The sequence below is a fragment of the Apodemus sylvaticus genome, chromosome 7 (assembly GCF_947179515.1).
Source record: "Apodemus sylvaticus chromosome 7, mApoSyl1.1, whole genome shotgun sequence".
Taxonomy (NCBI): domain Eukaryota; kingdom Metazoa; phylum Chordata; class Mammalia; order Rodentia; family Muridae; genus Apodemus; species Apodemus sylvaticus.
In genome coordinates this window covers 120,747,276-120,768,333 of record NC_067478.1, presented here as the reverse complement: position 1 = coordinate 120,768,333, position 21,058 = coordinate 120,747,276, and the positions used below count along the sequence as shown (strand labels likewise).

At 42.8% G+C, this 21,058-nt stretch overlaps 2 protein-coding genes across 6 annotated transcripts in view; one reads left to right on the top strand and one right to left on the bottom strand.

The window, feature by feature from the left end:
- Positions 1-11,167: 11,167 nt before the first annotated feature.
- Positions 11,168-15,965, bottom strand: Ankrd49 (ankyrin repeat domain 49). Of its 2 annotated transcripts, none has more exons than XM_052189102.1 (3): positions 15,869-15,965; positions 13,985-14,335; positions 11,168-12,967 (listed from the first exon to the last, which is right to left on the bottom strand). In XM_052189102.1, the coding sequence occupies exons 2-3, from the start codon at positions 14,240-14,242 to the stop codon at positions 12,506-12,508; spliced, it is 720 nt and encodes a 239-aa protein (XP_052045062.1). In that variant the 5' UTR covers positions 14,243-14,335; positions 15,869-15,965; the 3' UTR covers positions 11,168-12,505. The 2 variants fall into 2 exon arrangements, with proteins under 2 accessions (XP_052045062.1, XP_052045061.1); XM_052189101.1 differs by lacking the exon at positions 15,869-15,965 and adding an exon at positions 15,486-15,862.
- Positions 15,966-16,005: 40 nt separating this feature from the next.
- Positions 16,006-21,058, top strand: part of Mre11 (MRE11 homolog, double strand break repair nuclease) — a 46,768-nt gene continuing 41,715 nt past the window's right edge. The window contains exons 1-4 of one of the 4 annotated variants that reach the window (XM_052189097.1): positions 16,006-16,157; positions 16,783-16,898; positions 18,228-18,360; positions 19,764-19,924. In XM_052189097.1, the coding sequence (XP_052045057.1) occupies positions 16,879-16,898; positions 18,228-18,360; positions 19,764-19,924 (314 nt within the window). In that variant the 5' untranslated portion in view covers positions 16,006-16,157; positions 16,783-16,878. Of the gene's footprint in view, positions 16,214-16,782; positions 16,899-18,227; positions 18,361-19,763; positions 19,925-21,058 lie in introns of those variants that run through there. The other 3 variants (XM_052189098.1, XM_052189099.1, XM_052189100.1) reach the window with 3 other exon arrangements.

The window sequence follows — 21,058 nt, the reverse complement described above, 5'->3', positions numbered from 1 at the left end:
CCGCTCACAAAATCACCAATTTTTCAGGTGACAAGCCCACCGAATTGGAAACATGAGTCAGAAAATCGAGAGTTTGGAGCAGTGGTTACACCCATTTCTCTTTTTTGCAGTCATTAAAAAGTGGCACTGATTTTACCAAGGTTAAGTGTACATTATCCTAGACAGTTAAATAATTCTACAGAGCTTTTAATGAATACAGGACACACCCTCCTTAATGTGTCTACTGTACCCTAGTGCCAACCACTTTTATTTTTGATAATTTCGTGTTTGCAACCATTTAAGCACATAAGTGGAGTAGAATCGCCTAGAAACTGACCTAACCCTATATGAGCACCAGATATAATACAAAGGGCTGTGTGTGTGTGTGTGTGTGTGTGTGTGTGTGTACACGCACACACCCATGAGTGTATAGGCGACTGAGGAGGAAGGAACTATTGAGCAGTGTTTTATTTATTAGATAAATTGGTTGCTCATCTGGAAAAAACTTGAACCTTGACTCCTATTGTACGGTAAACACAAACAACAGTGTCTTAGTTAGGGTTGCTATGAGACACCAAGGCCAAGGCAACTTATGAGAACATTTAATTGACTTACAGGTTCCGAGTCCATTATCATCATAACAGGAAGCATGGCAGTGTTTAGGCATGGTGCTGGAGAGTTGTACATCTTGATCCCAAGGCAGTCAGGAGAAGACTATCTTCCAGGCAGCTAGGAGGAGGGTCTCTTCTGCAGTGGGTGGAGCCTGAGCATAGGAGGAGACCTCCAAAGCCCACCCCCACAGTGACACACTCCTTCCCACAAAGCCACACTTAACGGTACCACTCCCTGGGGGCCAAGCGTGTTCAAACCACCACAAGCAGATGAAGATGGACCCTGGTCACAAAGGCGGAGCACCGAGGCTTCTAGGTGATAACAAGTGAACATGGTCGTGACCCTGAAGTTGAGAACAGTTTCTTATGCAAACAACAAAAGGCATTAACCATAAGAAAATGATAATTTAGAGAACATAAAAATTAAGAGAGTCTCTTAACTGAAGTCAGCTATTAAGAGTGCGGGGAGTCGAGTCACAGACTGGAAGAACGTTTTCTCAAAACACATTGGCCAACTTATAAAGAGGACCCAGATTACATAAAGAACTCCTACAGATCAGTGTGAATAGGGTATTCAACTCAGTCAGAGATTGGAGAAAACCAGACAAATGGACACATGACAGAAGAGGAGATCCAAACAGCTGACAAGCGCAGGAGACACTGTCCCAAACCGTTACTCAACAGGCCAAGCAATGCAACCTTCGAGGAGCCGTTGGTTGCTAAACCAACAAACAACAAACAGTCCCGGCATCAGCAGCAGGGTTTGGAAGGCGCATAGCAGCCGGGCTCTCCTTCCTAACTGTTGAATTCACCTAAGCTGGCCATAGAGGTTTAGTGGGAGGATTGTTTCTGTTCGGCTGGGGCAACACAGCAAGAGCTTGTCAGGAGCAAAAGTGTCAGTGTTAATCAGGTTGAAGAGCTGGTGATTTTTTGTTTGTTTGTTTGGTTTTGCTTTTACTAAAGAATATGAGTACTTCACAGTCCTAATATGAGACACATACTGAACTGTGTAATAGATGCACCCAAAAGGTACCCAGAATGGTCCCAGCAGCACCTGTCACCAGGGCCCCAAAGGCTCATAGAAAAAAATAGAACTAAGAAATACCTATCCATTATTGTGTTCATTTGATTATTGCACACAATAATAGATACAATGAGAAGCAGCAAACTCTGTCTTTATGTAGACATGTGGGAGATTCACAGATGTGATGCTGTACATAGTAAATTATTCCATGGTGTAGCAGAAATTAATGATGAAGTCTGGGTGGTGGACAGCTTTAAGGAAGAATAGTGGCTGTCTTTGCAGCTGAGGGCGTGCTAGTGGCTGGCTTTGTGGAAACACCGAGGGTGTGCAAGGCAGGCTTCAGGGACCCCAACTGTATTTTGCACCTTGATTTGTGGGTAGCAACACAGTTTGTTCATTTTGTATAGTTAATCAAGGTTTCTAATTTTTTGTCTGTATGTTATATCTCTACAAGGTAAAGATTAAGCATATTCTAGTTAGTCTGAAAATGTAATAATAAGAACAATGTGGTTTATTTGCTCAGATAACACAGACTGGCACAGCTCTGGCTTCCTCTTTCCTCCAACAGCAAAGGCTGGGAGCTTGTTTGCCTTCCCGTTGCTGTCACTGCATTGACTTCCGTACGTTATTTTCTTCTCAGAGTTTTCAGTCAGCATATGTGTTCGCCACTTCAAATTCTTTTGTGTATAAATTATTGGCAAAATCTATAAGATATTATTTTAGCTGTTTATGTTTTTATTCTGGAAAAATGAACAAACAAAAACCAAACAAAAACCAAAAGAAAACCAGGGTAGTTGATTTTAAATCTTTGTAATTAAATGAAAAAGACCAAAATGTCCACCAGGTGGAGACAAAACCAAAGCCCTAACTTTGAACAGCACACACACACACACACACACACACACACACAGAGAGAGAGAGAGAGAGAGAGAGAGAGAGAGAGAGAGAGAGAGAGAAACAAATGCACACATGTGTACCCAGTATGAAAACATAAGGTTTTTAGCAAAAGAAACAAAAAGCTATTGTACTATCAAAATTACTATATGAAATCGATGATTTAATAGTATTTTAGTGAAGATATAGGTGGACATATTAACATTGTATTTTTTAAGAAGAAAAATTAACTTTTGCTTGAGTCTTAGTGTCACATCATGCACCCCAGTACCGTTTATCTCCCTGTCCCCTCATCCAACCTTCAGCCTTGCAACCTGGCCCAAAAAACAAAACAAAACAAAAAACAACAGCAACACCAAAATCCAAAGCATTGAAAACATCTCAGCGTGGAAGCTGTAGTGTGTCACGGTGTGTTCTGCAGGACAGGCTGTCCACACATCTTCACATGCAAATGTTCTGGTTCGAGGTCTCTGGCTTCTGTGACATCATCAATGTTGGGTCTTCGTTGGGTCTCCGCCCAGTTACCCTGCTGTTGCCCTGTGTGGTGGAGATGCTGCAGCTTTGGAGCAGCAGGACTGACCCTTTCATGGATCTCAACCGTTTGCAGATGATAGAGATTTTTGGGTGTGGCATCTTAGAGCCCTGGATCAGGGCCTGGGTGGCAGCTGAACTGGTCAGTCTGCCAGCTCTCTTGTCTGCACCACCAGGGCAAGGTTCCCAGCGCTGCTCTGGCCAGGCCACCTAAGGCCACCATCAGCAGGAAGCAGGGTCAGCTCTCCTGCTCTCGTGCCTACGGAGCCAGCTCAGTGCGCCCACAGCTCCAGAGCCATCTTCACCAGTCCAAGTACGGGGCCCACTCTCCCAACCGCTCCTGCCAATGAGGAGTGGGACCAGATCTCCAGGGCGTGAGGGGTGAGAGAGGGGCGTGGTGGGTGGGAAAGTAGGTGGTGGAGAAGGGAGGGCACCCCCTGCACCCTGCCATCTCACTGCAGACAAGAGATGGGGCCAGCTCTTCCTCACTCTCACCCTCAGGGCGAGCTCACCTTCCCCTTTCGACCAGGGCTAGTCCCACTGTGGCAACCGGGTAGGCTGCAGGGCTCACTCTCCTGAGAGCTAAGGGACAGGCCAGTTCTTCTCAGCTCATGGTCCTGGGGGCAACTCCCCACTGCCAGAGGTGGCAGGAGCAGGGAGCATCCGCTCTGTGTCGAGTGGCAGGGTCAGCTCTCCCCCACTCATGCCCTCAGAACTGGCTCCACTGTGCTGCCTGAGGAATGCACAGGGCCAGCTCTCCTCAGTGCTGCACCCAGTGAGGGCCAGGGCCAGTTCTGCACAGCTCCTGGACATCTATGGGGTCCCCGGTGGCTGTCTCCATCAGGGACATTGAGCTGTCTAGTTTTGTGTGTCTACTTGACACAGGCTGGAGTTATCACAGAGAAAAGAGCTTCAGTTGGGGAAGTGCCTCCATGAGATCCAGCTGTGGGGCGTTTTCTCAATTAGTGATCAAGGTGGGAGGGCCTCTGGTGGGTGGTTCCGCCTTTGGGCTGGTGCTCTTGGGTTCTATAAGAGAGCAGGCTGAGCAAGCCAGGGCAAGCAAGCCAGTAAGAAACATCCCTCCATGGCCTCTGCATCAGCTCCTGCTTCCTGACCTGCTTGAGTTCCAGTCCTGACTTCCTTTAGTGACGAACAGCAGTGTGGAAGTGTAAGCTCAATAAACCCTTTCCTCCCCAGCTTGCTTCTTGGTCATGGTGCTTGTGCAGGAATAGAAACCCTGACTAAGACAGACGTCCTCATGTTTTCTAGTGGTAATATAAGACATAGACATCAACACTGACCCAGTGGGTGGCCACTGACTCAGTATCACCTTGGGCTGGGACCTCCCTGTGGTCCCAGGTGGCAAGGCTGGGAGCTCACAGCAGGCTCCTCCTCTCCACTCTCAAGTCTCCTGTTCCATCTCTCTTCATAACGCTCAAGCTGCTCCATGCCTTGTTCCTTCCCACCTGACCATCACAGACTCACACAGTGTGGTGGCTGGCGCCGGCTGCACATACTCGGCAGGGCCCTGGAGGGGCCTCCGTCCACGCTGTGTGGAGTGTTGGCCCACCTGAGCCATGAGGAGAGCAGGTCTGTGGGTGACATGGCAGTATGCAGGTCGCTGGCTTCCTTCCTCTGCACTGTGCTCCCTGGATTTGATTTGATTCGATTTGATGTTTGTGTGTCCTAGGCATAAAACAGCTTTGGCCACCAAGCCAGGTGTCCAGTGAGGATGCACAAAGGACTGCCGTCTGCTCTGCCCCTGACTGACATAGCAACACCACCCACACCAAGGGTTGTCTTTGCCCGTTGCCATGGAGTTAGCATTGTAAACTTAATTCTTTAGATTTGGGAAAAGGTTCCAAGAACTCTTACCTGTCTGTTTAGGTTTTGAATAATGAGTGAGTAACAGGGTTCTCTGGGCCGTATTTCTTCAGAGAAGTAGATTGTGTACTCACACGAGCATCTTCTCTCAATTCCTACAGCCCTAAATTATTTTCAAAGCCAACCAATCCTTCTATAGCAAGTAGCCACCATTTCAAATCTATCAAACGTTTCCGAGCGGATTACATTTAGGATCAATTGGCTTTATTTCCTGTTGGTTAACAGTGAAGCTCCTCCTTTATAAGGGTGTGTTCGCTTGGGATTTTAAAACTCCAGTGACTTGATAACATACAATTTTTTGATAACTTGCAATATCTCAAAGGATCACCAAGAAGATCTACTTTCTAGAATTTGGGTGAGAGATCATGTGTTCCTGTGTGCTATAAGAAAATAAAATAAGAGGATAAAATTAATTATTCTTGGATATCTATCTTCAAAAAATCATCTTCACGGAAACTGAGTGTAGTGGCCCAGAACTTTGGAGGCTGAAGCAGGGGACCATGAAGCCAAGCATTAGAACACTAGAAGAAATCAACATGATTGAAATACACTTTCTGTACAAGAACAATATTTTGCTCAAAGGACTGTGGACCCTTGCCAACAGTTAGAAGTTCCAACCAGCCACGAAATGACTTGTCCAGCCATTCTGCAATCTGACCATGGTCCATGCCACTAAACAAATCTAGGATTTCTTTCTCTCTATAAATGAGTTTTCTTTCTTTCTCCCCAGAAGAACAATCAGTTCAAGAAAAAGGTCAACTAGTTATCTATATCTGGATGCATTTCAGCTTTATTCTGTTGACTGCGACCACCCATTAGTAACCCACTGCCCCACTCCTCTCTGTCTCATCTAATCTGAAGCCAGGCAGTGTAAGTGAGCAGACATCTTTCATTGCAGAGACTTTTTTGTACTTGTATTTTTACGCTACAAAGTGAAATTTGCTTCTTATTGTGTAATTGTACTTATGTGAAGTTGTTCAAACAAGCAGGCTCATTGGTGTGGAGCAGAAATGTGATTTCCAGGGTGGGACATGGAAGGAAACAAGGAGGAGGCGTCTCAGTCATGGGTCTCAGTCATGAGACTGGGTGTCTCAGTCATGAGAATGCCTGAGTTCTACACGTCTACGGGACGGCACTGTGCCTGTGGGTTCACTCTTCTCTGTACTTACAATTTAAAGAGGGAAGACTTACAATAAATATTCTTCCCACAACAATAAAAGGGGAAAGTTTTAGATAGGAGAAAATAACATGGAATTTTATATGGAAAGGGAGATCAAACTATCGCAATCGTGGCCTATGTAAAATGCATACATCACATGTAGGTATGTGGCATACAGCCATACATGTGAATGTGAATCACCACATTTAAGAGAGTACATCTTTTTGAAGTGCTGGACTGAGACAGATGGCTCCGGCATTAAGAAGGCATGCTGCTCTTGCAGACGACCTAAGTTCCGTTCCCAGCACCCACATTAGTCAGCAGGTCACAACTGCCCTTAACTCCAGGGGATCTGATGCATTCTTCTGGCTTCTTTTGGCCTCTGTGGGCACTTAAACTCACATAAACATACCCTCACACACATACATGCATACAATTAAAAAATAAAGACAAATATTAAAATATATACACTAAACAAACAAAAACAAGCACAGTTTCTCCCAATATTTTCTATGTCCTTAATCAACCATAAGATGATATGAAAGGTTCTGTTTTGTGTATTGGCAGACTAACAAGCAACACACGGTTATTGTTGGCTAATATTCCCCTCACACACACCTTTTTTGAAAAGACAAGACTGTCCATTACAACTTTGTTCAGTAATGCAATATAATTTACATTTCTATTGGTGCAAAAGCTTGAAAACCAGGATGTGGCTATCATCTCCACTGAATCATAGACATAAGAATTTTCTAAAAATAAACTCATTTGACCTAAGGGATGAACTTCCTAAAGGTCAAAACTAGTAGTAAACAATGTTTTCTTTCAAACAATACCAATATTGAGCAGGTCTCCATTTCTAACGGCATGTTTTAGCTCAGTATTTGAATGTATTTGAATGAATCTGTCAATTAAATATAAGAAATCTAAAGTAGGATCAATGACTTTAATTTTAAAGCATATGATGGTTGTCCTGATTTTATTTCTGTTGCCATGACAAAATGTCTTGACATAAAGAACTGTCTCATATTTTTAAATTTTTATTTACGTGTGTGCGCATGTGATCTCGTTCATGCGGGCGAGTTTGGATATCTTCCTCAGTCATGCTCTACCTTATTTTTTGAGGCAGAGTCTCTAACTGAAAATAGCCTTTTCTATTTTTCTATTGACTGCAGAGTTCTATGTATCCTGCCGTCTCTGCCTTGCTAATTGGGATTATAGTTTATGTCCCCTCCCCACTTTACCTGGTTATGTAGGTACTGGGGATACACACTCAGTTTTTTTTTTGTTGTTGTTTTTGTTTTTGTTTTGCATGGGATGCACTCTGCCCTCTGAACCATCTCCCCAGACCCTCTTTCCTTTTATTATTAAAACTCTCCTGTGTTTGGGTGGCTGTGTGTGAAAATGGAGCTCACAGCATTACCTTCCTGAACTCAATCTAATTAGCATTTCCAGTCTTAGCTACAGTGTATCTCATAGAGATGAAACCCTGCCCACAACAAAGGAGGAAGCAGCTTGCTTTCAGACTGTGAGAGCTATTTCCTTCATTAAGCCCATTTTAGAGCACTCAAATCTTGCTACAGCGAGACCCACTGGAGGAGGAGATCATTAAACTCACAGTAAGAACAACTGAATGAACCTGAGTTTTGAATGGATAAAATAACGAACCAGAGATAAATGCTTTTGTGTGTTTTTTCTCACTTGCTCAGTATTAACAAGAATCCATCCTGAAAACAGGAAAAAAATGTGGTAACTAATTTGCGGGGCTTCAGGAAGGTGTACCCAGAACGAATCATAACCCATTCAAGACCCGGCATTTCCCCAGAGATACATTTTCTCTCAGAATCTCAGTTCTCTGCAGTCCTTGTAATTATTTCCTTATTTTTTTTATTTTGCTTATTGTTAATTTTTCTTACTCCTTAATTTTCTTGTTGAAGAAACCTTTGATACACGGCTGGAGCCTCTCAAACTGGGGGAGGCATTTTTTTCCTTAAGGTCAGCTATTTGAATCATTTGAGAGAAGTTCTATGCTGCTAATTTTACTGGACATGTGTGAGAAAAAAACTACAAAACAAGGAGAGTGCTGTAGCCAGTCTCCAAGGATGCAGTTGCCTAGGGTGGGAACAGCATGTCGTCTTGAAGTGCCAGAGAGAGCAACTTCCACGTGATGAATGAGGACTTGGTGCCATTGTATGCATGCCTTGCACCAGTTCAGAAGAGATACCACAATAGGTAAAGACCTGCACTTAGTTGTCCGAATAATAGCATTCAGGACTTTGTTTAGTGCTCCATTTATACAGCCTGAAAAGCTCAAGGGCAGTGGTTCTCAATCTTCCTAATGCTGCAACCCTTTAATACAGTTCTTCATGTTCTGTTGACTCCCAACCACAAAATTATTTTGTTGCTACTTCATAACTGTAACTTTGCTACTGTTATGAACTGCAAGACAAATATCTGATATGCAGGAAACCTGATGTGACCCCTATGGGTGTCACAACCCACAGGTTGAGAATGACTGTCCTAGGGAATATGTTAGGCACTTAGACCTGTCTGTTTCATGCAGTAGCCAGCACTCAATTGTGAGGCTGATGGGAACTTGTAATGTGACTAGTGTGAGTAAGGATGTGTTACAAAACACACTATACTTGGAAAATGTACTATAAGAAGCAAATGTCTCAATTTTAAAATTATATTCATTCATTCATTCATTCATTCATGTGTGTGACTGCTATGTGCCTATGTGGGAAGACAGCGGACAGCTTACAGCTTATGGTAGTCAATTTTCTCCTGCCACTGTATTTGTCCCAGGAATCAGGCTTATTGGCAAACCCCTAAACAATTGAGCCATCTCTCCAGCCCTCAGTTTTAAAATATTCATCTCATGCTGAAATGAGCATTTTAAATGTATTGGTTTACATATTTTCTTAAAAATTAATGTCATTCACTTTGTTGTGGCTATTAGTAAAAAACTCTTAAAACTACTTATGTGGTTTATGCTATATTTCTATGTAAACAGCATTGACTTAAATGTCCTACTTAGGTTCTCAGAAGTAACATTTTAAGGGTTTTAAGGAAAGTTTTCAGGAGTTAAAACCATCAATTGTCTACACTGGATCCTTTCTGTGTTTGGGACTCAACAGATTTCAAGTTGATTTAGAGCAAATGCTGTCTGACACATGCGTTAAGGAATCTTGTGGAGCTATGCCATCCCCTAGAGAAAAGGCATCATGAAGGAGTTAAGGGGTCATAGGATCATACTGCAGAATAGCTAGCTCCATAGTCCCTAGAACCACTTCAGGCAGGTGAAGATGACTTGTAATCTACCTGTTCTATCAATCATCCATCCTTGTGTGTGTGTGTGTGTGTGTTTGTGTGTAAATGAGTCAATCTGAGAGATTTTGGCAAAAGAACTAAACCTCAGCCTATGAGCGTAGCTTTTCTTTTTTCAGTAGTGGGATGCCATCAAATAGAATGCTCTCAGGTTTCTAGAACAGACTCCACAAATCACATCATTGTGATAGGTTGTAGGCCAGAAAGTTCTCTGGAGAAATGTCAGACTTTATAAAGTCAATGCCAACTAGTGGGGTTATGAGTTCTTTCCATTAAACAATAACACATTACTTCTTCCTCAAGCGTATAAATGAAGATCGTGATTTTTTAGTTATGAACTACCTTAAAATTATTCTTTGGAATAATGCCCCAAGATTGAAGAAAACTGCTTATAAACTGAGCTATTTGGCCTGCATGAACTAGATAGTACACGTATGCCACACAAGTCAAAGTGAGGCCTTTTGTGGATGTGCAGCTCATAAATGTTAAAAGAAAATTTAAGGGAGCAAACAAGGCAGAAAAATGGGAAAATGAACTCCTATTCGTTTATTGTTCTCTGAAGGGTAGTCAGGTCAGCTCCCTATTAGGAATAAGGAAAGTGGCCAGGTGGAAAGCAGCGGTGGGTGGTGGTGGGGCATGCCTTTAATCCCAGCACTTGGGAGGCAGAGGCAGGCAGATTTCTGAGTGCAAGGCCAGCCTGGTCTACAGAGTGAGTTCTAGGACAGCCAGGGCTATACAAAGAAACCACCCCCCAAAAAAAAGAAGAAAAAAAAAGAAGGAATAAGGGAAGTGTAGAGGATCAGTTTCATTATATTTGGCTAGATAGCCAGTTTGGGTTACACGGAACCCTATATTTAAAAGCCAAAATTAAACTTTTAAATACAGAGGCTTTGTTGGCCTGAAACTCAAGGTAACACAGCAAGGTAACAAAGGCAGACACACATCCCATTTCCAAATAGGAATAGAGCCAAAGACTCCTTGACTCTTAGGTAACTATGCAGCCTTAACGGTTCCCTGAGACGTGTGCAGACTCATTCTTCTATGAACTATTCCTATCATTTGTATTACTTTCTTGGGCAGACTTAAAAGACAGCTGCCTTCCATTTCCTGCCAAAGCCCTTGTACTAGAGATACTTAGGAACAGAGGCACAGCCAAGTCCCAGATCTGCTCAGTTATTGTGATGTCTAAGATTGCCATGTAATCCAATTCATTAGCTTTCAAGAGACAATCCAATATTGTTCTGATAAAAGCCATCACATATATACATATGCTTAACAAAATCTAATATATGTATGTGTCTTGCCTGCATGTCAGTGCATTACATGCCTACAAAAACCAGAACAGGCCTTGAATCCCCTGGACCTGGAGTTACAGATGGTTGGGAGTTTCCCATTGAGTGCTGGAAATTGGATATAGGTCCTCTAGAAGAGTAGTCATGAATGCTTACCTCTTTAGCTCCATATACATTTGATTAAACAACTATTATCTAAAGTAGATGAGTTACATGGGCTGGACCCAAAACAAAATGGCATTTAGGCATTTAAAAATGACAAATAGGCATTTAAACATATTGACAAGAACAACTTTTTCAGGTGTTATTTTTTTTTTTCTTGCTGTGACCAAACACTTTAAATAAACGCCATTAGGAAGAATATATCTTATGGCTTAAGAGACAGTCACTGTGGAAGGGAAGAAACAGCATATGTGAGATAGCTGATCACAATACCTAGTGAAGAAACAGAGACAAACACTGGTTCTTAGCTTGCTTTCTCTTTATTTAATCTGGGACTTGAGCCCAGGTGATGGTGCCACCCACATCTGGATATGCATCCTTTCTTCAGTTAAACGTTGAGGAGCTCCCTTCCAGACATGCTCGAAGTGTATCTCCTAGGTAACTCTAAGTGACAATGAGCCCACAGGGTCCTTTTCCTAGGTTTCAAGTTCTCATGTTCAGAAGACCCCTTGGGAATACAGAGGGATTGGGAGTCCATCAAAAACTATGTTGCAGGCACCAAGAAGATAAAAGTTAATTTGAACAAATGTGCCATAGATCTGGTGAAGTTATATGCAAGTTGCCTTCTGCATTGTCAAAACTTGTATTCTATTTGTATTTACACTCTGTGTTACTATCCATACTATGAGTTTTTTCTTTTTCATTTGTTTGTTTGGTTGCTTGTTTTTGTTTTTTGTCTTAAGAAAGCCTGAGCCACTTGATGTTCTGGTCCCATATGACAATCATTCCTCACTGTTAGAATTCCTTATCCTTTTTCCTTTGTCATGGCTTGGAGAAAATAAGGGCTGTGGGGACAGTGCTGGACATTTCCTGGAACTCATGAGTAATGCCCATAGGAGAGAAAGGTGAACACTTCGGAGGGCAGTTTAAATCTTTTGGACCAAGGTACAGTTTTGTGCATGTCTAAATGGAGACACTGTCTGGCCATAACAGTAAGGGTCACATGGGTTGACCAGGGTGAGGTAGGACTGTCCACAGGATTATGAATGTGGTGGGGGAGGCAGTGTAAAACATTCAAGGATTAAACATCTCCCTAACTGCTTTTCTCAGATGGCCTACATCTTAAAAAACAAAACATCTAAACACTCCACTATTTTTTTTTAAATTACAAAGATGTTAAGTCACTAATTTTTTTAGTGTCTCTTGTTTAGAATGAAAGCAACTGGAGATGCAGAGAAGACAGCCGAACTGCACCAATATGTTGAAGATGAAAATTTGGAGTTAGCTTATAAAAATACAAGTCAATGTGCTAAACTGAACAAAGACCCAGGGTATGGGGATATTTAAAAATACTTTTCTCTTGGATCAGCACCAAAAAATATCCTTAGTTTCTGTATTACCCGTGTCCAGTAAAATTACTTCTGATAAAAACCATACACTGCAGAAATCACCACAGATGCACCCAAATACCTCTCAAATACACGTGACATCAAGGTCAGGCAGCTCACTTGGAAGAAGGCTGTGATGTGTACAACAGGATTTCTGTAGTGAGACATCTGCTCTTTGTACATGGGAATATTTTACATCTCACACAGGGGAGGCACTGGTACTTTGAGACTTAAGAAAATTACTAGAGTCATTAAGACGGAGGTGAAGAGTTTGTACAGCCTTCTACAATTTCAAAGAGGTAGTGATAGATGCTTGTCCTCCTGGCGATATCAGAAGCAGTTTCCTGTGAGTTGTTCTTCAGCTCTGGTTTGATGTAACGATTCATCAGGAGGAGCTCCAAGGTGTCTCTGCTGTCTCTGTTCCCAGCAGCGAGGTGCAAAGGGGTCAAAAGGCCTTTCGTTTGGGCATTGACGTCTGCATCGTGCTGAAGTAAGAAAGAGGCCACCCTGGCGTTATTCCACTTACAGGCACTGTGCAGCGGTGTCCAGCCATCCACAGTCACTGCATGCACATCCGCCCCCTGAGCCACCAGCTCACGGACAACATCTAAATGCCCGCTGTAGGCTGCTCGGTGAAGAGGGGTATACTCATCTTCATCCCTAGTGTTCACTTCAGCGGCCTTCTCAGAGAGTAGTCTCTGTACTGTAGCAAGCTAATGGAAAAAAGAGAACTTTAAAAGTCCAACTTGAAAAAGACAATGAACAAAGATAATTACACCATCCAGTGGCTTTAGACTTTGAGATTTGTTTTTAGGAGTGGAGGGTAACTGATTAATAATGAGCAAGTTACAGTTCATTACACTCAGGAGCAACTCCGGAATACGGTTCTCTTATCACCATAAGCTATCACATTATCCTAAATGCCTACTGTCCTATACCTGGGCCCTAGATGAACAAAGGGCTTATCTGCACTTTATATTCCATCTCTAAAGCAAGCCTAATTTTCCTGCATCAGATTATATCAATATACATGGTGTATGAACCAGAAAATAAAAATGAAACTATTTTTAACAGTAGAATAAAGCGATGCTGAAGCAACCTAGAGACTAAAGAACTCATCTCGTCCCTGAGACAACATGCTCATGTTGCTAGACATCAAGTTTGGGTTTGGTCTATGGACCAGACAGAATACATTGTGCTCTGGGATTGAAAACCTATTATAAACTGCAAAACCCTTTTGGTTTTGACTTACTAACATGGATATGGGAGAACTTTATAAAATTAAGTACAAATTACAAATGGTCATGTGGGAGAACTGATTTTGACAGTGTTTTGGGATGATTCCGGCACATTTGCCTCCTTGAAGGACTCTGTGAGTAAACAAGGGCAGTAAGACACTTGGGGAGCTGTATCTAAGTTTCCATCTTACCTGTCCTAGGGTACGCTGATGTGGACAAGGATCCTACTAATTTAATTAGAGGGCTGTTTATAATTACCCCCAAACATCTAGAGCCAACTTATAAGGTAATATGCACTTTCACACACACTACTTCATCTGACACTCCTATAAATGAGACAAATATTAAGCTACCATTTTTTAAGGACAAGAAATTAAAGGGTCAAAAATGGTAGAATGTGCCCAAAGGTAAAGCTAAGTTGAGGTTTAGGGTCGGGTCTTTGGGCTCCAAGCCAAATGCTTTTCCAATGATGTAATGGTTTCTTTTTTTTACCCGATTTTTTTCAGCAGCCCAAAGAAGCAATTTGCTTGGATCTTTTTCCATTTTTTTTTCTTGCAATTGATACCACTCTTCATTTTTTTCCTCTTGTTCCTCCTCATCATCAGAGTTGCCTACCCAGAGACTCTGAGTCCCAGTGGGAATCAGGTGTCCATGGGTTTCCAGCAACTCAAGTTGGTTAAACTGTTCAGCAAAGTCCACAGAGGTTTCCAGGTCTGTATTTCCATCATCCTTTATGTTTTCTTTTTCCATTTTTACTACTCTTCTAAGTAAAAAGCATTTCAAGTACGAAGGCACAATCTTTAAAGAGATGAATTATGTCTGCATTGTTTGATTCTTTCCAACCTGAAAACACAAACAGCAGTTGTTAGCATGGCAGTAACTACGTATTGTCAACAACATGAATACCAACCTTACAAACTAGCCAGATAAATTCTATGTCATAAAGGCTTTGGTGTTTTCTCTGAATATCCATTAAATTTACTAAATACAAGACTTCAGAGTAAAGACTTTACTTTTTAAAAAATGTTTTCTTCTACTAAGTAAATGGCTACAACTATCTTAATTTGAATCTGTTAATTTAGGTATGTTAAAACTGATGGAGTCCAGGCAGTGAGTATACAAGAGGACCATAATTCACCCAGTCCTAAAAGATTAGACTTCTGCTAAACTGTCATATTTATAAACTGACATCAGCTTCAAGAGCTACCCAACACATAAGCCCTAGAGAAAATGAGAAGCTACTTTGAAAAACATCAATCTTTTATTTGTTGAACTTGGCAGTTTTTTATTGCTATGGTCAAAAATGTTACCATTTTCATTTTGTTGATCAGACTAGATTCTAATGTTTATAAATTCAGGTGCTATGTCTTATATTGTTCTGCCATTAACCTTTTAAGGACAGGGCCGTCTTTTTATGGCCAGATAATTATGCCATTTGTATGTAACCTGCATTAAGAACTACTTGTATCACCGAACTTAAATTTTGCTCTGAATGGCCTCTAAGAGGAACTTAGTCAGCTATACACACTCTTCACGGTTTAGTCCTACTTAATTTCACATGTTTAATATTCTGTTGTCCTATTAAGCTTCATTATTAGTGACAAGAACGCCAGAATTATGACTAGTAATTTCTTCAGCCTATAAATTCCACTAAGGGGTTTTTAAAGTTTTGGCTGGATTGCCTTTTTTTTTTTTTTTTTAAAGAGCTATCAGAACTGCTACTTTCTTGACGTTTTTAATTTTTCCTTTCACCTCAAACTCACTTTCTTAAAAGCTACCATACGTCAATTCATTAGGCGCTTAATGGATGTCAATAACCACAATACGGCCCAGATCTCAGCCCTCCCTCCCACACGCGAGAACGCCTTCATACGAATTCTGAGCTTATCGCCTTGGTATGTCTAATTAAAAGAAATCAACCCCCAATGAATCTCGACTCTGGGTAGAAAGCTCGATGCACTCTATTACGGAGGAGCAGGATGCGTTTCCTAACCTAAAGGCAACACTCCGTTTTGACAGACTGGAACTGGTGCGAGTCTCTTCCCTGAGGTGGAGCCCCACGTCCCGTCTCAGGGCCTGCGCTGGGGTCTGACAGACCGACAGACGCCGCGGCACGTCAGGCCCTCCTGGGGTCTGATCCAATTCAAGGTCCCAAAGTATTTGTACTGCAGTCTCTTCAAGGTTCTCTGAGCACACAAAGCAAGGCGGATGTGGTGAGGCGGGGATTCCGGGGCGATCGTCAAGGGAAGAAAGGTCTTCCTTTGGTCTAGCAGGGGAGGCCTTGGAATCCCAAAGCCAAGAATCTGTCCCGGTGCCACCTGCGAGGTGGCCGGCAGCCCACAGCCGCCCGCCCACCGCTCCGGACACGCGCCTCACCTTTCTCAGAGAGAACCTCACCGAGCACTTCGCTTCCGGGTTCGCCCCTTCGCCGCTCAGGATTGGCTCCTGTGAGGGGGACGAGCCATTCTGTAGCCAATGAGAAGCTAGAAATTTTGTGACGTCACGTGTCCACTAGCTCTCGCGAGAAGTACAGATGCTGCTCTCCCGCGCCTAGTTCAGGTTTCTGGTAGCGGTTTTCCTCGGGTTCAGGCGACTCCCGCCCCTTTTTCCTGAGATAGAGGTGGCCTGTGGCCTCGCTGGTCGTCTCTGACAAGTCCAAGCTGGGGTAACTTAGGCCTTGCTGCGGTGTTGTAGCGTGCGGGTCCCGGGCGGAAGCCACGAGTGCGTGGGGCCGTCGGGGAAGACGGGCCGGGTGGGCTGGGAGGGCTGCGGGCTCTGCGTTCCGTCCCGCGGGTGGAAGGTGGTGGTAGTGCAGCGCCGCCTTCGCGGAGTGAGCACTCGGAGCTGTCTGCCGCCGTGGTCCGAGAGGTGGTCCACGCGGACCCCGAGTTTGGTTATGTGTTCTGGCTTTAAATGCGGGCAGCCCCATAAAAGCCATGTTAGCGTTCAGAGAATGGGGTGGCCTCTGATTCAGAGTCCTGCGCGGTGCAGCCTGAATTTATGCACGTAAAAAAGTCACGCTTGATTCTTCCTGTCCAGGGATTTTCCTACACTCCAGTCTCATGAGGAAAATAGTAGACAAATAGTCGTGATAATGCAATTAGGACGTCACTTGAGGATGTCGCTTTCTGTTCTTGGGTCATGGAACAATTATAGTAATGTTGAAGACGAACATAGGACCTTCGCAAAATTGTCAGTGCTCGTTCAAAAAGTCTACCCTACAGCTGAACTCACGTTGGTGAAATATATGCAACCTTTATAATATGTGCGTTTTGGTGTTTATTTTTTAGCGTTTGGACTTGGGTGGTTTTTCTGACATACCTGAACACAGACAACCCCAGGGTACTTGGAGAGGAACCTGGTGCCAGAGGAACTCTTCCGTAAAAATGAGCCCCACAGATCCACTGTAAGCTTGACATAGTAACTGTGATGACCTTAAGAGAAAAATGACATTTTAATAAAAACAGCCACAGAACTTAATAGTGGGCAGAGTATCCCCCAAAACATGTCTGCGATGCTAAATTAAAAGCACATACTGTATGCTTATTAGCAATAAATAAATAAATAAAATAAGGTGGAGAAATAGATGAATGTGTTGCAGTAATTTATTACATGGCCGTGCAGGGATGCTCTTGGGCTTTGTCTTAAAGTCCTGAGTCTATAAGTGGACCTGGTTGAAGTGAATTTGAACAAAATGGAAAGAAATAAAAGAAATAGAAGTCAGGTGGGAGAAGAAAATCTTTGAACGGGCCATGGAGTCTTCCACTCTGGTTGTGTAGTGTTAGGAAGACCAGCAATTCTCTGGGCTTGCCTGGCTTTATTTTTCATTTGCATAACTAGACTAATCCCATTCCTTTCTAGATAATTTTGAGGTCTAAGCGAGGGTGGAAGGGTACAGCTGTGGGAGCTGAGAGGTTTGGTATAGCTGGGGCTTCGTGCATACAGTCGTGGAAGTATCTGACTTGCGGAGTCAGATACAAAATTGAACTAACTACAGTTGAGTGAAAATAGCGTGACTTTTGATGCCCCTTAGTCTTGTTTCTGCGACTGGACGTGTGATGAGTGAGTTATTTTCTCTGTCTGGCCTTATCTTTTAGAGATAGAGACCTGGCTTGCCTCCTCCTTTGGAGGGCTGAGATATAAAGTATCTTAAAGCACTAAACTTAACGTTAAGTTTAAGTGAGTGTTAATAACCGTTAAGCTACCGATTTACTTAAAAGTACTTTTGTATTTAAAGAATTCTGTTTTGTTATTTGGCCTAATTTATTGTTAAAATCTATGTGAAGAGCAGAGTCAGGCAGGCATCAGAGTCTGGGATGTAAGCAACTACTATATTAGTATAAAATCTATTCTTACACTTAGAGGAAGACTTTTAAATGACTTTCTTGGGAAAGTGTACAGTCAGATACTTAACAAGAGAGCAAACAGCCTTTGGGATCTTTGTGGAGCGGTCTGGGGAATAGACCTGACTGCATAAAACTGGATACAGGAAGGCTATACATTTCAGAGCAGACAGAAAGCTTGCAAGTGTCACTCACACTTGCTCTGTGTTGAACTTGTGATTACAAAGCTGTGCTAAAGATCTGTTGAGCACTGCCAACTTTCATGCCAAATCTGAACATAGAAAAATGATTTTGCTTTATAGTTTTACTATTGTTTATTTTCTCCTGAGGTCTCCATTTGTTTGAATATCTTTGTAATGGATTGCATTGAATTTTGTTCTCTCTTTATACAGTGACGATGAAGACACATTTAAAATCCTGGTTGCCACTGATATTCATCTTGGATTTATGGAGAAAGATGCAGTTAGAGGAAATGATACATTTGTGACATTTGATGAAATTTTAAGACTTGCCCTGGAAAATGAAGTGAGTTTGAGTTACATTTGTGCATGCTCTAATGTACTTCCTTGGTAATGGGCTCTTTCTCATTAAGTCAGAATTAATTATATATAACCTCATACATTCGCATTTCTTAGCTAAATACCAGTATACTAAAAGCCTGGTTAAAATTTTGAATTCTTTGTGTTCACAATTGGAGCAGAAACTGCTGTGACAAATAACCTTCAAATTTCGAAACACGGGGTGTTTAACAATGTACCAACCTGTCATAATTTCTACCTGAAATAAAAAAAAAAAATGGCTGTTAGTTTTGAAACATATATCCAGCCAGAATGTGAGACAATTCCCAAGCAGTCAAGTACAAGGTCATTTGTGGTAAGACCCACACGATTTCCCGGGACTTTGGAGGCAGAGGAGATTGGTGTTTATGAGACCAGTCCAGGAGGTGACATTTAACACGTGTGTTGAAGGAGCAACAGCCTTCACTGATGGGTGGCACAGTAAGTGTACGGTCAGTGTGGAGCACAGTTGGAGGACAGGAGTAAGACAAGAGGAGAGTATGGTAGGGACTGGTGGTTTGCCTGTGGGCCGCGCATACCAAAGAGGACCACCGCGCATGTAGTTGGCGGACTGCTTGTGGGCCAGGTACACGGCCTGGGATTGATCCACAGCACTACGTGACACGAGTGCAGCGGTACACCTGCCATCGGACACCCAGGAGGCTGGGGCAGGATGTTCAGGGTCATCCTCAGTCGCCATACTGACTTCCAGGCTAGCTTGAACCACATGGGTGAGATCCCATATTTAAAAAAAAAAAAAGCCTGAACGTCGAGCACTGAGGGATTGGGTTACACTGATTTTCTCCTCATGGCCTCATGTGGAATTGGTATATTAAGTTGTTTATCTAGTAATTATCTGAGTTCCCCTATGGACAGTAAAATCTTCCTGTTGCTTAGTAATGTATTCTTGTGTGATGCCTAAGAAAGCTTAGCTCTGTACCAGGCACCCACTAATAGCTGTTGATCTTTGCCCTAAAATCCCCACTGGCTCCTAGCAGCCTGCGTTCTCCGCAGCGGATGGTACTGCCATGAGATTAGAATGGAAGACAGGTGTGGGCTGTGGGTGGCACACGCCTTTCATCCCAGCACTTGATGGGATGTCTGCTCTGCCTGTCTGCTGTGAACCACTTATCCCTATGGGAAAGGGCCTACCAAGGGTGTCGTACATTGCAGGTCAAACCACTGGGCTACCCCTTCCCCTCTTTAAAGTTGAGCAGTATCCTCACCTTACTCGTGTTGCTAAGGCTGGTCTCAAAGTAGAAGGCTTAAGTGATCACATGAGGCTGGGGAACCCTTTTTGTATCATGTCTATATTTTAAACAATTTGTGCCTTAAGCTAACTAATTTTAATACTGTTTTTCTATCGATTAGGTGGATTTTATTTTGTTAGGTGGTGATCTTTTCCATGAAAACAAGCCCTCGAGGAAAACCCTGCACAGCTGCTTGGAGCTGCTCAGGAAGTACTGTATGGGTGACCGCCCTGTGCAATTTGAGATCATCAGTGACCAGTCAGTCAACTTTGGTTTTAGTAAGTAAGTACCCTTACATCTGAGGGATGGTTTTCTTGGGTGTGATGTTTGTGTTGTTGCTGTCAAAAAACCCTTACAAAGCAACTTTAAAAGAAAAGGGGTTATTTAGCTTATAATTCCGTGTTACAGTCCCTCACTTTGAGAAAGCCAACAGGAACTTTAGGCAGCTGGTTTTATCCACAGTAAGAGCAGAGAATGCAAACATAGTGCTTCCTGTAGTCTTATACAGTCCGGGACTGACACTTAGGGAATGCTCACGGTGGGCTGTGGCTTCCCCTGTCAGCTCCTAAAAACAAGACCATCCCACAGACATGCTTTCTGGCCAGTAGGCACGCTTCACTGAGACTCTTCCCCGGTGGGTCTAGATCATGTCATGTGATAAAACCAAGGCATTATCTACTAGTGCATTAGCCTTCATTCTGGACAGGTTTGCAGTAGTGCAGTTCTTTGGATTTTCTGTCAATCATTTCATTAATTTGTATTTCTGAACTAATGTTGGGATTAGGTTTACTCCTAGACCTCTCATTCTCTTTTGTATCTTCTGTTTGTGTTTTGTTACTGTTTTTGCTTTCTATTTTATTTAAACTTGGTATTTTTTTTTATCTTTTTTGACTTGAATTGTGCAAGTTACCTGTATATTCTAGCTAATAAGCCATTTTATAGGCAGGTATATTTTCCCTAGTCAGTGGCCTTTAGCTGTGGTTGTGGTTGTTGTTGTTGCAGATGTAGTTTTGATGAGTCGGTTACAGGGTTCTTCTTGGCCAGGTCACAGCTCTGGCTCTTACCCTGTGTCAGTGTTGGGGACAGACCCAGGGCCTTGTGTATATTAAGCATGGACTTTCCCACTGCCTTTGTTTTCTTTATAAACGTAAGGACACCATGTTACTTTTGAGTGAAATGTGTTCTCAGTCTTACGTGCTGTCATTAATTTTCTTTTTCTTGTCTTTGGGGACTCTGGTACAGGTCAGTGTTTAGAGTCATGTTGACCTTGGTATTAGGCTAAGATGTCTTCAGGTTTCTCTAGTACAAAGCTGTTTTCCTGGCTATTGTTCTTGGTTTGAAGTTGGTCCCTACATCCAGCCTGTACTCTCTGGGAGAGGAATAAAGTCCACCTCTGGCTGGGGTGGGGCCAAAGCC